We start from the raw sequence: 18056 nt of genomic DNA, 5'->3' as shown, positions 1-18056 counted from the left end.
TCAAAAGCCATCATCACTGCTGTCAAAACCCAGATCATAGAGCATATTCTTCCCTGGATCCTTGCACAGAGGAGACTCTGAACTTCCAGGGTTGAGGTCACTGAACCAGCTCATCTGGTGGTCCCCCAGGGAACTTTTAGAAAGCAGGCTGTTGTCTTTGGAAGAATGCCCACTGAGCTGCAAGATGTTCTCCTGTGCTGCCCTCACTGTCTCACTGGGCATGACTGTTGCTCTCAGAACAGGGATGACTGGTTTTGTGGGAGTCCTGGAGCCCCACAGATGCAGGGACTGAGCAAAGGGTTCCTGCTGCTCCAGGGGGAGCCTTTGTGGGCCAGAAACTGGAAGCTGAGGATATTTAGAATTGAAAGCACAGGTTTTGCTAGGGGTTTGTTCTTGCTTCCTGGTTAGGAGCCTGCTTCTGCGGGCTTTCCTGGGCTGCTGCTTCTTGCCTTTCCCCCCTCTTTCCATAGTTCTGCCCTTCTGTGCAGTCACCAGCCTTTGTTCACAAGGGGCACACGAAAGCACACCTTCAGCTTGACATTTTTGGCAAGTGTTCTTAATGCTGGGTTCAAAGTCCAGGGGTATAAACCTTGAGGCTCCTTGGGAAACCCAGCTCCAGTCACAAGGAACTTTGTGGCCTGGGGAACCAGAGCCATGATTCTCAGGGCTGGTTTTATTAAGAGTCCAATTCTGGCAGTTGGTCTGCACTGCCTTGTCCTTTACTCGCCTGCTTCTTTTGCCGGTTCCAGCGGCCATCAGCACAGCCTCTCCTTGGAGAGCATCACTTTTGCTCCCTCAGTATAGACAGCAAACTCCCCAGGCTGCAGGGAGCCCATACTAAGATTCCAGACAGCAGGGATGGCCTGAGTCTGCCACATATCTGGTTCCTCAGAGGCATATCTGTCCTGCCTGGTGAAACTGAGGCTCTGGGCCAGAGGTAGTGAGGTCTGGGAAGTGCTGTCTTTCACATGCCCAGGTACCTGAGGGACTGAAATCAATCTCTTCAGCTCTGCTAGGACGCTGGCCACATTCAGCTGGCCTAGCTGCTCACACAGCTGCTGGAAGTCCTTACTCTGCTGGGCAACTAAAACTTCAAGGTGCTTCAGGTCGGACTTCATTTCTATAAATTCTGCTTGTCTCTAGGGAAAGACAGCAAGAAAGAAAAGAGTTACGGACACTGCAACTCCGAATGCACAGTGAAATGTGCAAACCAACCAAAGGATGTGTTGGCAGAACCACAGCTTGTCTTTTGCTGGGTGCTTTACAGAGGAAGCATGGTAACACTCTGGAGTAGGGCCCCTGGGCCCCACATCATGCCGGAGAACCTTTGAGGAGGAAGTTGGCCTCTACCTTGGTCCATTACAAGAAGTCCTGTCTGGCTTCTGTTCTTGGCTGAAAAAAATTGCAACTTTAAAGGTGTCTCTCTGGGACTTAGTGACAAAGCCAAAAACATACTTGAGGTCTGAAATCATTGTTGCACTATATGCTAATTTGGATGTAAATTTAAAAAAATAAAAAATAAAACAGGTTCATAAAAAAATAATTAAAAATTAAAAAAAAAAAAACAACATACTTGAGGAAAGAGGTTGGGATCCACACTTACAGCTTCAAATCTCTTCCGTATCTCGAGGATAACCTGCTCCATGTTGCCTTTGTCATGCACAGTTCCCAACAGCAGATCACTCTGGGCCTGCACAGTCTCTTGCACTAAATACAGAAAAATGACAATTACCTCACGAAGACTATGGCATGCCTCACCCTTCCCGGACCACGGTGTGGAGAGGGAGGAGCTAGAATCTGGCATGGGGCACCTGAGCCTGCTCTGCTAGTGCCCAGAACTCTACCCAGATCAGCCTTGGTGGGGAGAGAAAGCAGAGTAGGGCAGTTCCTCCACTGTCTCTTCTTCCCTCCCTCCCTGAGAACATCCTGGCCAAGGCAGACTCAATCTCAGCACCTCCTGGGGACCCTGAAACCTGCTGCCTAGATGATGGCACCAACCTCCTCCTTGGCCCACCTTCTTGGTCCCATCATCAGAGTATTCTGTCAAGAATGTAGATATGATCATGCATCCTCTGAAACCCTTGCTGAAACTTTCAATGGCACCACACTGGCCACTGGATGAAGTCCAAATCTTAAATTGGCCATCAAGACCCAAGCTCACTTCCTCTTACCTTCTCTATCCAACCTCCACATCTCTGAGCTCTGTTTCCTAAGCAATCTCCCTCTCGCCACTGGCCTGTGCATGCCGTTCCCTTGGCTTGGAGATCTATCCTTGCTTCTACCCAGGTCAACTTTACCCATTCCCCTCAGCCACACCCTCAGTGCAACTCAATTTCCCATTCTTCTTCTCTCAGGAGTCCCCTCCTTGAAAAACAGCATTTCCTGGCTGGCTTGGGGGCTCCTTCTCTGCTGCTGTCACCATGTGTGTGCTCTACCATCACTATCACCCTCCACTATGTATCCCCTCTTTACACTTGGGCTGTAATGAACTTGGTGACTGAGTGCTAACCACTCAGGACTGATACCTGATTCTTCTCTCTGGCATAGAGAGATTTGAAACACACACCACACACACACACACAGTCTTAATAACACATTTGTGTTGCAATCATTATTGTCTTCCTCTTCTAAATGGCAGTTCATGTGAAGATGCTCTTAATTTATTCAACAAATACTTGATGAGTATCTACTATATGCTATAACTATTGTAAGTTCACATACATCTTAAAATGCTTAGCAAGTATAATTTACAAATAATCTGGAATAATACACCAGATATTCCTTTTATCTTCTTATATATATATAAAGGTGTTTCAAGATTCTTTATTTACTTTTGAGGATAGAGAGAGACAGAGCATGAGCAGGGGAGGGATAGAGAGAGAGGGCGACACAGAATCCAAACCAGCCTCCAGGCTTCTGAGCTGTCAGCACAGAGCCCGACGCGGGGCTCGAACTCACAGAGTGTGAGATCATGACCTGAGCCGAAGGTGGATGCTCAACCGACTGAGCCACCCAGGCGCCCCAAGAGTGTTTCAAGATTCTTGACAAAATGTTTTTATTTTAGATGGGTTGAAAAACAATTTGGTAACAAGAGAGTACTAACTCTTCACAATAAATGTAAGGAAAACCAAAGTAACATCTGGTGCTTGAAAGACAGGATAATAAATCAAATTAGATCTTACTTGAAACTTCCCTCACTCTGATAGGTGCTTTGTTAGTTCCCCATGTTTAATTATTCTGTCTTTTGTCTTCTCTATCAGCCAAAGGCAGGAATTTACAACATGGTATCTCATAAAGTTTAAGTGATTTACTTAAGAGTTTCTCTTTAAAATAAAACATAATTACCTTCTTTTTTTTTTTCAACGTTTATTTATTTTTGGGACAGAGAGAGACAGAGCATGAACGGGGGAGGGGCAGAGAGAGAGGGAGACACAGAATCGGAAACAGGCTCCAGGCTCCGAGCCATCAGCCCAGAGCCTGACGTGGGGCTCGAACTCACGGACCGCGAGATCGTGACCTGGCTGAAGTCGGACCGCTTAATCCGACTGCGCCACCAGGCGCCCCCATAATTACCTTCTTAAAAGGAGTCTTACATTTCAGAGTTTTTAAAAATGCGTATTTATTTTTGAGAGAGAGAGAGAGCACGCATGAGCAGGTGAAGGGCAGAGACAGAGAGAGAGGATCCAAAGCGGCCTCTGCACTGACAGCAGAGAGCCTGATGCAGGGCTCAAACCCACAAACCATGAGATCATAACTTGAGCCAAAGTGGGACACTTAACCAACTGAGCCACCCAGGCATGTGTTCACTTTCTCTCTCAAAAATAAACATTTTGAAAAAATTTTTAAAAAGCATATCAAGGGAAAACATGAGGCTCAAGAAATGTCCATTAAAGGATAGTGTGTGGGGGGGGTACCCAGATAACATAAAGAATCAAGAAGAAGAATAGCATCAAACATCTCAATAACAAAACTAAAACTAGAAGACAATGGAGCCATGCCTTAGAAATTTTAACGGCAAAGAATTTCTCACTTAGGATTCTAGACCCATGTGGAGATAGAAGAGATTTTCAAACATGCAATGTATAAAAAAAGTTATCTCCCATATACTTTCTCAGAAAGCTACTAGAAGATGTGTATCACCAAATACAAGTATAAGCCAAAGTCCAGGAAACAAAGGAATCCAAGACTGGGGATGAAAAAATAATTTGATCCTCAAAATGATGGTGAAGAGAAGTCCTAAGACTGGGACCTCAGGAGTAATCTGCCCAGTCTAGAGCTGGAAGACTGAGCTCCAGCCAGGATGTCTCTAATGAGAAAATGAAACAATTCCTGATGTGTTTGAACACATTAATTGGAGATTTACAGTTTTATCTGAAACTTATTATCAGATACTGTGCTAGGAACATGGAAACAGTCTTGAACAAAACTGTCTACTCCATATATGAATTCTGCAATTTTGAAAAGGAGAAAATGACAATAAACAAATAAACATGAACATAAGTGAAAAACTGTAATAAATGCTATGATAGGGATTATAATAAAAATAAGAGGGGGGCATCTACTTCAGATGGAGATATTTAAGGTGAAACCAGAAGGATTAAATGGAGCTAGTCCTGCAAAGATTAGGGGAAGGTTGTTCAGACAGAGAAAACAGCAAGTGCAAAGTTCTGAGGCAAGAAAGAGCCTGTTATGACAGAAATAGACAAGCCAGTGTAGTCTTGCAAAGTAACAGTAAGAAATGGTAAATTTTATGTGTATTTTACCACAAGAAAAAAAGTAAGAAATTTTTAGAAAGCAAATGTTCTACTATTTCTCAATACAAAGTTAAATTCCCTATGTCAACCAATTAGAAAAAGGCTGTTTACTTATGTTTCAAGTACTAGATTCCTGTTCCTAAACTCAATCAGTCAAATATTCTTTCAGACATCCTTGCAGATATTTGTAGTAGGAAGCAAATGTAATTATCCTATCCTAGATAAATTCCTAAATAGCAATGTTTCCTAGCAACAGTAAACATCACCAACCACAAAAGCAGAGAATGAGGAAGGCAAGCAAAGTGTTCAATTCCAGATTCAGTACTCAGAAAGCATCTATCTGTGGTCCCGTTCTTTCCTCGTCCCCTAAGAAACCTATGTTTGGGATCCTCTCTTTCACAGGATTTTTTGTATTGAGCTCATTACTTCCAAAGTCTATATATATATATATTTTTTTCTTTTACAAAGTTAATTTGGGGCGCCTGGGTTGCTCAGTCAGTTAAACATCCAACTCTTGATTTCAGCTCAGGTCATGATCTCAGGGTTCGTGAATTTCAGCCTTGCATCGGGTTCTGTGTGGACAGTGTGGAGCCTACTTGGGATTTTCTCTCTCCCTCTCTTCTTTGTTCCTCCCCTGCTCCCTCGCTCTCTCAAAATAAATAAACTTTTTTAAAAAGTTGCTTTTTTTTTTAAAGTTTATTTAAGGGGCACCTGGGTGGCACTTGACTATTTATTTATTTTTAAAGCACCTGACTCTCAATTTTGGCTTAGGTCATGATCTCATAGTTTGTGGGATCAAGTTCCACGTTGGGCTCCCTGCTGACAGCACGGAGCCTGCTTGGAATTCTCTCTCTCCCTCTCTCTCTCTGCCCCCCCCCTCCACTTGCTCACACACACACTCTCTCTCAAAATAAACATTAAAAACATTGTTTAGGAAAATAACTTAGTGGCCCCTGAGTGGCTCAGTTGGTTAAGCATCCGACTTCAACTTAGGTCACGATCTCATGGTTCCTGAGTTCGAACCCGCATCAGGCTCTCCACTATCATCAAAGAGCCTGTTTTGGATCCTCTGTCCCCCCCTCTCTCTCTGCCCCTCCCTTGCTCATACTCTCTCTCTCTCTCTAAAAATAAACATTAAAAAAAACCCTCAAACCTGTAACAGTATAAAAAGGCATACAATGAAAAATGACCCATTCTCTTCCAATGCAGACCTCGGTTCCACTTCCTAGATTCTAACATTATGAGCACTTTCTGGGATTTTGCATGGATACATTGATACATGTGTATATCCATATATAGATTACAGATTGTGTTTGTGTGTGTATATGTGTGTGTATGAGTGGTTCTTTAGAAGGGGACTCATTTCATTTCTTCTTTGGCTGTAAACATCAGATATTTTTAGCTTTTTTATAACAATGCCATTTAAAATCCAGTTCCATATTCTGGACAATAACTGTTTTCTTAGAAAATGACTTTTTTATTCATTTCTATTTTAGTGTTCTGACAAGGGCTCTACTGACATCAGATGAGATTCTGATGCTTTTGCACTGATGGCCAGTTTTCCTTTTACACACTCCATAGTTTTGCTTTCCCTGCTGTGCCAGTGAAAGCCTGATGAAAGTCTGGGAGCCTCCATCTATAAGAAGAGATTCCTCAGTCTCTCATTTTTTGGGGGGATACCCTTCCCAATTTTCACTGACTGGTCACACTCCTCCACAAGATGTGTCCTGGAGTAAACTATGTACACACGAGCAGTACCTTACTGTTATTATTTAACAATGAATAGATATTTCCATTTCAACATAGTTCACAAAGATAGACCTCATTCTTCTTAATGATTATATGTGCTTTGCTTAAGAAGACACTGCTGCACTCCAAAATTATAAAAATGTTGCCCATGCTTTCTTATAGTTGTTTTTTTTTTTTTTAATTTGAGAGAGAGAGAGCGTGCATGTGCTTGAGGTGGGGAGAAGGGCAGAGGGAGAGAGAACCGTAAGCAGACTCCATGCTCAGCACAGAGGCCGACACAGGTGTCTATCCCACAACCCTGGGATCATGACCTGAGCCGAAAACAAGAGTTGGACACTCAACCAACTGAGCCACCCAGGAGCTCCTCTTATAGCTCTTTTTATGACTTAATAATTACACTTAATATATTGATTCATATGGAATTTTTTTTATGTAGAGTTATCTATTTTCCAAAAGAGACATTTTCTGATTTTCAGTACAGCCCCTCATTTTTATTTTCCTAATGATCGTATTTTTCAATAGAACCAATACCTATTAGATTGTACTGCTCTCTACTAAGGCTAACTAAACCTAAACTAAAGTAGGATGTGAATGGCCTTGGCAATTCATTCTATTACTCTGGTTCTTGGTCCTCAGCTAAAGAACAAGAGGAGTTAGATTAGATGCCTTTGAGTGATCCTTCTGGTTGAACAGGCAGACTGTGACTAGGGAAAGATTTCATGACCTCATTCTGTGAAGGCGCCAATTACATAATAGCACAAGAGAGTACTTTCACACAACATCTTTTCTCTTTCCCTTTCCCTTACAAGCCACAGTCAGTGCATACTGAGGGCTGCAGAATGTATTGACTGGCAAATTCAGGGCTTCAGGTCAGCTGGACTGGGCCAGACCAGATGATGATAGAGGATTTGTCTGGTTCCTCTTTCAATGACTAACTTCCTGATCCTCATCACTACCTACCAAGAAAGGGAATGACTCTGGACAGACTACTTGTGCTCATTTTCAAGAATGATCTGGCTTTCTAATTAATATGATGCTACACTGTCTGTTACTGTTTTCCCTATCAATGTGGCTCCTTCTCCTAAATCTTACCCTCTAAAACGGAACCATCAGGGGTGAAGGATTGGGACCCTATGCCTACTATAAGCCAGACCCAGTTCTAGTCCTCACTCTGCCTTGACCTTGTATTGGGACTTAAGCACTTCCATTTCCCGTACTGGACTAAGAATGTCACATTTTTGCTGCAACCCTCCTTTTGCATTTCACCTAGTTTTAAATGTAGAAAGCGAGAAGAGTACTCTCCTTGGACACTTCCAAATGAGTTATTCTATCATGTTACACAAAGGAAGCATTCCTGATTTGCTTCTGCTCTTTGTCTTGTTACTTCTTGTGAGGATAATAGTCCCAGGCTTCCAGAACTGATTTCCAAACAGATGCACAGTTGCCCTGTGTGGGGGATACCCAGGTTGGAAGCCAGCAGACAGTACAGTGCTTTTTTTACAGACAGATGGAGATTAATTTCTAAGCCACACAAAGGCATTAATTTTTGTAAATCATGAGCAATCCATCCCAAAGCATTTAAATAAGTTGACTTCAATTTGTTTAAAATAAAAAATAAACACACAGAGAAATGCAAACAAGTGCAGATGCAGTCATCATCTTGCCATTTAGCTGAGAAGCTGTTGGTTCTACAGAGGTGTCCACCTAAGGAGAGCTGTGTTATGGCTCTCTTCTGTTTAGTAAGAGCCAGGACCATGGTTTTATCTAAACATAAATCACTACTTGGCAGAGCATGGGACTTTACAAACCACTAACTATAACTGAAATGGAGAAAGATGCTGTGATTCACTACGGAATAGCTCTCACTGAAACCAAGACAGAAAGAAGAAGAGGCGGTGACTGGAGTATTTCTAACTCCAAAGTGAGCAGAGTCTTTATTTCTAAGTCCTAAGGGAACAATGTCTTTACAGACAGCATAACCAGCAATTCATTTGGGACTCAGGGATGCTGCTGATTCACTTCAGGCAGTGAGATGAGAAATCTGGCAGAGCTATCCTACCCAGAGGCAGTGGGGTTACTGGGTGGAGGATTAGTGGTTCACAGAGGGCATCTAAGGACCAGGAACATCCCCATACATAGGGGTTCCTACTATCCAGTTCAGCGTGCTCCACATCTCTTCAAGACTAACCTTATGTACCCATCCTCTCATCTGAAATACTGTGAAACCTCACCACTGGCAGAAACATGGCTAGGGTCAGAAAGTTCAGTTCTCTGCTCACTAGTGCCCTCTGCTGATAACCTCAAACACGAGATACTCACATGTCTTGGCCACAGTCTCCAAACAATCTAAAATAGATTGACTTCTTGAACTGAGATGTTCCTCAGACTTTTCCACAGATGCCTGCAACTAAGAAACCCGAAATTAAGAAAAAATTCAGACTGTTGCCTTATTTTACTAACTTGGAGTAATGTCATTTAATGATAAAAAAAGAGTTAAAATCTTGCTATTCTATTTGAATTAAGGTCAATGCAATGTAATTATTAAACTTCTTAAAACGTAAAATGTTCTTGGGGCGCCTGGGTGGCGCAGTCGGTTAAGTGTCCGACTTCAGCCAGGTCACGATCTCGCGGTCCGTGAGTTCGAGCCCCGCGTCAGGCTCTGGGCTGATGGCTCGGAGCCTGGAGCCTGTTTCCGATTCTGTGTCTCCCTCTCTCTCTGCCCCTCCCCCGTTCATGCTCTGTCTCTCTCTGTCCCAAAAATAAATAAACGTTGAAAAAAAAAATTAAAAAAAAAAACAAAACGTAAAATGTTCTAATTTCTTGACATGTAGCTATACTTACCTTGTGAATGCTTTCTCTGATATGGGAAATGAAGTCGTATAGAGTCTCACTAGAATGAGCAAGAAAAAAAAGAAAATCAATCTTTGTGAAATACTGAAAATGTACCAGAATCAATTCCATGAACATGGCAGGCTGTAAAACAGTGCTTAGTTAGAGCTGGGAGACTCAACCCTGAAAAACCTTAGTGTCCAGCTATAAAAAAATTAGAACATAGACTTTTCATGACCATTGCCAAAGCAAACCACTTTTTTCTTTTTAAAATCTACTCTAGGGGCACCTGGGTTGCTCAGTTGGTTAAGCATCTGAATCCTGATATGGGATCAGGTCATGATCTCTCGGTTGTGAGACTGAGTCCCACATCAAGTCCCACGTCAAGACCGGTGCCAGGCTCCGAGCTGATCATGGAGCCTACTTGGGATTCTCTCCTCCCTCTCTCTGCCCCTCCCCCCTCATTCTCTCTCTCTCTCTCTCTCTCTCTCTCTCAATAAATAAATGAACATTTAAACCTGCCAGATACCAAAAAAAGAAGAAGAAGAAAATAAAATTTACTCTATATGTATCTTTAAAAAGGTTAAATATTAGGGGCACCTGGGTGGCTCAGTAGGTTAAGCATCCAACTCTTGGTTTTTAGCTCAGGTCATGATCTCAGTTTTGTAGATTCAAGACCCACATTGGGTTCTGTGCTCTACCCCTCCCCTACTCACACTGTCTCTGTCTCCCTCAAAATACATAAAACTTAAAAAAAAAATTTTTTTTTTGCTAATTTTTATTTTTAGCAACTCAAGTAATTACTACAGTAAAACAGGCCAGCTTTTATTTTTATAGCAACAATGGCTTCAGAAGATAGTGATTTCTTTCTGGTAGTACAAAATTCCTGGATATATCTTAGTCTAAAGACTATTATTTTGACTGTAAGAATGGGTAGAGACAATTCTGGGAGCAATTTCTAATGAAAAAGAAACTATTACAATTATTCCTCAAATGAATATCCCACTTTTGAAAAGATTCATACGTGGATTATCATGAAAAATTTTACATATTTTGTTTCTCTAATCTACACAATATAAACGCAAACATCAATTTTTAAATCCAAATAGAACTACTATTCGTACCAAGTCTTTTGGATACTCAACCTACTGAGTCAGCCAGGTGCCCCTAACATTTTCCTTTTAAAGTCAGTCTAATTGTTCTATAAAATTTTCATTTTATTTTATTTACTTATCTTTTTTTTTTTTTTTTTTTTTTTTTTTTTTTGTGGGAGGATGAAAGCAGGGGAGAGGGGCAGAGACAGAGTGAGAGAGAATCCTAAGCAGGCTCCATGCCCAGCACAAAGTCCGACACAGGGCTCCTTCCCACAATGCTAGGATCATGACCTGAGCAGAAATCAAGAGTTGGACGCTTAACCAACTGAGTCACCCAGGCCCCCTCACCCCCTGCATCAAATCTCTTAAAAGCAACATATAAAGTGATATGGCAATAGGAGCAATGCTTTAGAAATTTTGAAGAAAAATAATGAACCAATCTAGAATTCTAATTTGCAATCAAGTGTGAGGGGAAAGTAAAGAATTTCAGATATGCAAGATCTCAAAAAATTACTTAGGTGCCATGCATCTGTTGTCAGGAAGTTTCTGGAATATATGCTCCACCAAATCCAAGGAGTAAACTAAGAAAGAAAAGGATCCAAGTAGCAGAGAATCCAACATTGGAGAGAAGAGGTAGGAATGCCTAGGACAATGGTGAAGGGAAGATTCAGAATGACAGCTGCACTGCAGAGCAAGTTCAGATAAGAATTAGGAAGAATGACTCTGAGAAGAAAATGACACTGAAAGAATTTCTGATGTGTTTGAATATAAAACAAAGAGCTTTTTAAATTTAATTTTATTTTTTATTAAAAAAATGTTTTAATGTTTATTTATTTTTGAGAGAGAGAGAGAGACAGAGACAGAGACAGAGCATGAGTGGGAAAGGGCAGAGAAAGAGGAGACACAGAATCTGAAGCAGGCTCCACACAGCCCGACGTGGGGCTTGAACTCACGGACCATGAGATCATGACCTGAGCCAAAGTTGGACACTTAACCAACTGAGCCACCCAGGCACCCCAAACAAGGAGCTTTTTAACTAAAAGTTCTGTGTAGAATTTGGGGAAAGACAGATTCCTACACAGAAAATTCAGCAAAAAAGAAAACAAGACAATTTTTAACATTTAGGAAAATATAATCATAATATATATAATTTTTCTAGGCTATCCAGATAAGGATTTAAAGATTGAGAAGTGATTTAACTGAGGGGCACCCGGGTGGCTCAGTTGGTTAAGCGTCTAACTTCAGCTCAGGTCGTGATCTCACGGTCTGTGAGTTCGAGCCCCGCGTCAGGCTCTGTGCTGACAGCCTAGAGCCTGTTTCTGATTCTGTGTCTCCCTCTTTCTCTGCCCCTCCCCTGCTCACACTCTGTCTCTCTGTCTCAAAAATAAATAAACATTAACAATTTTTTTTAAAAAAGAAAAGTAATTTAACTGAAAATGTCCATACAACTATATCGGGATGATAGAAGAGGAGAAGTTTATGATGGAGGAGGCAGAGAAGCAACTTTTTATTCCAGGGTAGCGAGTCATTCTCTGAAGCTGAAAAATCAATAAATGATAATATAAGTTATCTAACATATGCCATAAGATATATGGAGGTTAAGTACTGTCATAGCTAAAAAGGTTGCAATTTGGTTGCAAAAAGGAAAAGGGAATTAGAAGTGGAGAAAGAGGGGTGCCTGGGTGGCTCACATCTGACTCTTGATTTGGGCTCAGGTCATGATCTCATAAGTTCGTGGGTTTGAGCTCCATGTTGGGCTCTGCACTCTCAGTGGGGAGCCTGATTGGGATTTTCTCTCTCCCTTTCTACCTCTTCCCTGCTCCCTGCTCATTCTCTCTCTCTCAAAACAAATAAATAAACTTAAAAAAAAAAAGAAATGGATAAAGATAGGCCTGGTATTTTTCATTATAATCCTAATTATATTTTTAAAAAACTATGTACATGTAATAACTTGATTGAAAAAATACATAAAATTTTAAAGATGTCTAAAGTCTAATAATGCTACCAAAATGCTGCCCATGAAAGCCTCTATTAAATATAATATGTAACGACCTCACTCCTTATTAGTACAATCGGAAACCAATGTTCCCAACATGAAACTATATTATACAAATTAAATACTGTTTGTATATAATTTTATATTGAAATGTTTTATATATATCTGATAGCTCCCATTACCTTAACTGTTTTTTAATCCTTGATTACACCTTGTCTGAATTGAAATGTCAAGTTCTGATTTATCCAAAGTCCTTAAAAGATGCTTAGTAAAGAGAGTAAAAACATTGAGTGCTTGATAATTGAAGCTTTCATTAAAAGCTACTGTTCAGGGGCGCCTGGGTGGCGCAGTCGGTTAAGCGTCCGACTTCAGCCAGGTCACGATCTCGCGGTCCGTGAGTTCGAGCCCCGCGTCAGGCTCTGGGCTGATGGCTCAGAACCTGGAGCCTGTTTCCAATTCTGTGTCTCCTTCTCTCTCTGTCCCTCCCCCGTTCATGCTCTGTCTCCCTCTGTCCCAAAAATAAATAAACGTTGAAAAAAAATTAAAAAAAAAAAAGCTACTGTTCATTTGGAAGCAATTATTATTCTTTACCAAAATAAAATAAAAAGAATGCTCAAAAATAGAGATTTCCCATCTGCCCCAATATTATAAGTTCATGGAAGTCAACTGTGACCTAATCTTTTCTCTAGAGAAAGTCAATTGGGAAATTCTGTTCATCTGAGCTAAAACGCACACGCACACGCACACACACACACACACACACACACACACACAACCTATTTTTAAGAATGGAAGGAAGTTCTTTACTGCCCTATGTTGAATTATTTTACTTTGAAAATCCACTCATTTATTCAACAACTATTTATTGAGCCGTCTTTTATGACAAGTCTTTGGTTATAAGTTTTAGTGATGTGGAGTGAAACTCAACTCCCTACCTTCAAGGAGCTTACCTAGCTAATGTTTTTAATGCAGTTTCAAAATCCATTCAAATTGAATGATCTTTATTTTAAAAAATGATCGAAGCTTATTGAATCAAATATGCTTATTGAGATGTTCAATAACAATGTATTTAAGTAAATTATACTACATGCAGAGCTGACAGCAACCTCGCATGAAGACATAGCTGTATCAATTGCTTACCGTCAGCATTTGTTCTGAATGGTGAGTGTTCAAGCTGTATTTTTTAAATGTTTATTATTTTTGAGAGAAAGACCTTGAAGGGGGAGGGGCAGAGACAGAGGGGGACAGAGGATCCAAACTGGGCTCTGCAGTGACAGCAGTGAGCCCGATGGGGACTCAAACCCATAAACTGCATGGGGGACTCGAACTCACGAACTGAGAGATTATGACCTGAGCAAAGTCAGACACTCAACTGAGACATACTGACTGAATAATACTATATTCTTACAATAAAGTAAGCTAAAGAAAAGAAAATGTTAAGAAAACCATAAGAAAAAATATTTACAATACTGTAATATAAAAATTTGCATATAAGCAGATCTGCACAGTTCACACCTGTGTTGTCCAAAGGTCAACTGTATTTGTCCTTCTGTGTCTCACTTATTTAACATAACATCCTTCAGGTTCATCCATATTGTCACAAGTGACAGAACTTCTTTCTTTTTTAAGGCTGAAGACTATTCCATTATATGCATATACCACTTTTTCTTTATCTGTTCATTCACTGATTGACATTTAGGTTACTCCCATCTCTTGCATATCATAAACAATGCTGAAATGAATATGGCAGTGCAGATATCTCTTTGAGATACTGATATAATTCCTTTGGACATATACTTAGAAATGGGGTTGCACCAATTTACATTCCCACCATCAATATATAAGGATTCCCTTTTCTCCACATCCTTGCCAACACTTATAAACAAACAAACAAACAAATATTTTATAATAGTCATCCTGATTGATGTAAGATGATATTTCATTGTGGTTTTGATTTGCAATTCCCTGGTGACTAGTGATGTTGAGCACCTTTTCATACACCTGTTGGCCATTGTATGTCTTCTTTACATATGTGTATATTCAGTTCCTTTGGCCATCTTTTAACTGGGCTATTTGTTTTTACACTATTGAACTGTAGGAGTTCCTTATATATTTATTAACAGCTTATCAGATATACGGTTTACAAATATTTTCTACCATTCCATAGACTGCCTTTTCATTTTGCTGATTATTTCCTTTGCTGCATAGAAATGTTTTAGTTTGATGTAATCCCACTTGTCTATTTTGGGTTTTGATGATTGTGCTTCTGGTATCATATTCAACAAATCATTCACAAAGCTAATGTCAAGAAGCTTTTTACCTATGTTTTTCTTCTAGGATTTCTACAGCCTCAAGTCTTATGTTTAAGTCTTTAATCCATTTTGAGTTGATTTTTATGCATGGTATAGGATAAAAGTCCTTTTTCATTTTTTTGCATATGGATCCAGTTTTTCCAACACCATTTGTTGAAAAGATTAATATTTCCCCATCATGTATTCTTGGCACTCTCTCATGCTGTATTAAATATTTAAAACATAACCTTTGAAAGGTCTATATGATAGAATACAGTGAAATCATTAGAAATGATTTTGTAGATGAAACAGAAACATAATCGTTAAAGATTACTGAATTTAAAAAGCAGATTGAAAAACAGTCCATAGGAAGTGATACCATTTTTTATTTTTTTAAATACATAAAAATAGAGCAGAGTTATATAAAACGTTGTTAATGGTGGTTCACAGAGTAAGCTGATTCAAAAGGCACGATTGAGAATCTGACAGACGGCAAGATCTCTGCCCAAAATTCCCACTCAGCTTAGATGTGCTCCTTTGGATAGAGTCTTTCCTGACTCTCCCAGTCAGAGGTGGGAGCCAATCCTCATGCCTTCAAAGCATTTGGATGCAGGCTCTACTACACCATTTACAACTTTGTATTTAGAGTAGGAAGTCCAGAGTCTTCATTTTAGGCTGGTTTGTATCTGACTCTATTTTCTGTTTAAGTAGTTCCTCAGGTTAGGGATCCTGGGGAGAAGAGCCTCTTTTTTCCTCTAGAGGTTGAAGTGCCAGGGACTTGCTTTCTTAGCCTAGGTTCTTTTCTCACATATAACTTGCAGACCAGGAGTCAGGAGAAAAAGACCGTGAGTTCTCTCTCTAGTGGCTGTGGTTCCAGTAGAAGGAAAATAGAGCTCCAGGGTAATGGTAAAAGTGTACAGGATGACATTGGCTACTACACTGGACAGGAGTGGGCAGCAGAATCTGTACTGGCACAGCAGTTCATCTTTTCATTCTCTTAACAGTGATTGTTGCAGAGCAAGCATTTTAAATTTTGCTTAAAAACAAACAAACAGAGGGGCACCTGGGTGGCTCAGTGGGTTGAGCACCTGACTTTGGCTCAGGTCATGATCTCACGGTTTGTGAATTCAAGGTTCTGTGCTGACAGCTCAGAGCCTGGAGCCTGCTTTGGATTCTGTGTCTCCCTTTCTCTCTGCCCTTCCCCCACTCCTGCTCGCTCTCTCTCTCTCTCTGCCTCTCAAATAAATGTTAAAAAATTAAAACAACAACAACAACAACAACAAACAAACAGAGGCGCTTGGGTGGCTCAGTCAGTTGAGTGTCCGACTCTTGATTTCTGCTCAGATCATGGTCTCGTGGTTCATGGGATCAAGCGTCGCATCAGGCTCCACACTGACAGTGTGAAGCCTACTTGGGATTCTCTCTCCCTTTCTCTCTCTGCCCCTCCACTGCTCACATACACATATTCTCTCAAAGTAAAATAAATAAACATTTAAAAAAACAAACAAACAAAACCCCAGGAAACTCAAAGCCAGAACTTTCATATTTTGAATTCAGGTTTCCTTCCCCAATCTACCTGCTACCATTTACTTTTCATAGTCCTCAAACGCCACATGAACTGTATTTAGGGCTTTTAGGTGCATTCAGTGGGAGAGATGGGATGGAGTATGCTTACTTTGTCATACCCAGAACCACAACCCATTCAAATATTCTCTTAAAAAATTCCTTTTCCATTGAAATGAACTTATTTCTATTGCTTACAAACAATAACTCTGGTCTAATTGTATAATTTATCCAACAAATGCCTGTTTTCCTAACCAGACTAACAACTTCAAAGACAAGTTTGTAGTACTGGGCCCAGCACAGTGTTTATTTAATGAATGAATGAAAGAATCTCACTATGGTAATCAACAATTATTGAAAGAACATGGTTATTTTTATAATCTATTTGTCATTCTTAGGTGATTCATTAGTTATGAGACTAATCTGTTTTCTCAAATATTACAGGCAAAAAACAATAATCCGGGTAATGGCCATCCACTGGTGTACCCAGAGTCCTCCTTTAATGGGGAACTGATTCTTTATGCATCCAAAAAGTGGTTCTGGTGAGGATTTCCAGTCACACCTCCCTCCTTTCACCCCTATGACCTAAGCAAGCCTACCAGAAGCCTCCACTAGGATTTTTCAAATTCAAACAATGGAAAAAGAATCCCATTCTTTGTGTTGGTAGGAAGCTAGTCTTTAACAGGAAAGAACAAAGAATAGATCGACAGAGAAGCACAGAAAAGAGATTCTGATTTGATTTCCTTTCCTGTCCTTCCCAGATTGGTTAAAAGAGTTAATATATCCTCTGTTTTGTCAAAGCTAGTTTGAGGTGAGTTTTTATTTGTCACCAAAAGAGTCGTAACAAACTCAATCTGAAAGCTTAGGCTTCTTTTGAGATTTCTTACCCTCCATAAGCCCTTTCTATAAGTTTGGGAAAATATGTATTTTCAAAACACAATATGTAAATCCATGTCATATAAGTTTGTAGCATCTCTTATGTTTGAATCCTGCACCGTGTCTTATCACTTTCCTGTTTCCATATTTACAGCGGTATGCTTTCTTTCTCTCATTTAAAAATTTCTCAATCCTTTTCACCACATTTTTTTTTAAGTAGGCTCCACACCCAACATAGGGTTTGAACTCATGACCTTGACATCAAGAGTTGCATGTTCTACTGACTAAGTCAGCCAGGTACCCCATTCTTACCACATTTCTGACAAGCACTTATTGACAAAAAAAAATCTAAAATCTAGAATCTTGGGTTTTATTTTTGCCAGAATTTATTAAAATTATGATTTTTGTTGCCTACATAATAGTCAATATCTTAAGCTTGATTTTTTTCATGGAGATTCTTCAGAGTCCTCATAATTTGCTCTCTCTGTATAAATGTTATATATATTTTTTCTACCTTGTAAATAATTGTTAACAGAAACTCATTTCACTACAAAAAAAAAAAAGGAAATGATATAGGGAGAGAGAGAGCAAGGAAGGAAGAAAATATCGAAATAAACTTCACATTTCAAAAAAACTTTTTTAGCTGCAGAAATCTTTTTTTTTTAAAGTAATCTCTGTTGGGGAACCTGGGTGTCTCAGTTGGTTACGTGTCTGACTTCAGCTCAGGTCATGATCTCACGATTCATGGGTTTGAGCCCCATGTCAGGCTCTGTGCTGACAGCTCAGTGCCTGGAGCCTGCTTCAGATTCTGTGTCTCCCTCTCTCTCTGCCCCTCCCCAGCTTGGATTCTGTCTGTCTGTCTCTCTCTCTTTCCAAAAATAAATAAACATTTAAAAAAGTAATA

General features: G+C 40.1%; 1 protein-coding gene across 1 annotated transcript in view; it reads right to left on the bottom strand.

Moving 5' to 3' along the window:
* Positions 1 to 18056, bottom strand: part of IHO1 (interactor of HORMAD1 1) — a 28239-nt gene continuing 10183 nt past the window's right edge. Inside the window, 5 exon segments of the mRNA XM_030294293.1 lie at positions 1 to 785; positions 788 to 1139; positions 1604 to 1707; positions 8823 to 8910; positions 9345 to 9393. Of these exon segments, the coding sequence (XP_030150153.1) occupies positions 1 to 785; positions 788 to 1139; positions 1604 to 1707; positions 8823 to 8910; positions 9345 to 9393 (1378 nt within the window).

This window comes from Lynx canadensis, chromosome A2, assembly GCF_007474595.2.
Source record: "Lynx canadensis isolate LIC74 chromosome A2, mLynCan4.pri.v2, whole genome shotgun sequence".
NCBI classification, from domain to species: Eukaryota; Metazoa; Chordata; class Mammalia; order Carnivora; family Felidae; genus Lynx; species Lynx canadensis.
This window is presented reverse-complemented; position numbering and strand designations above follow the sequence as displayed.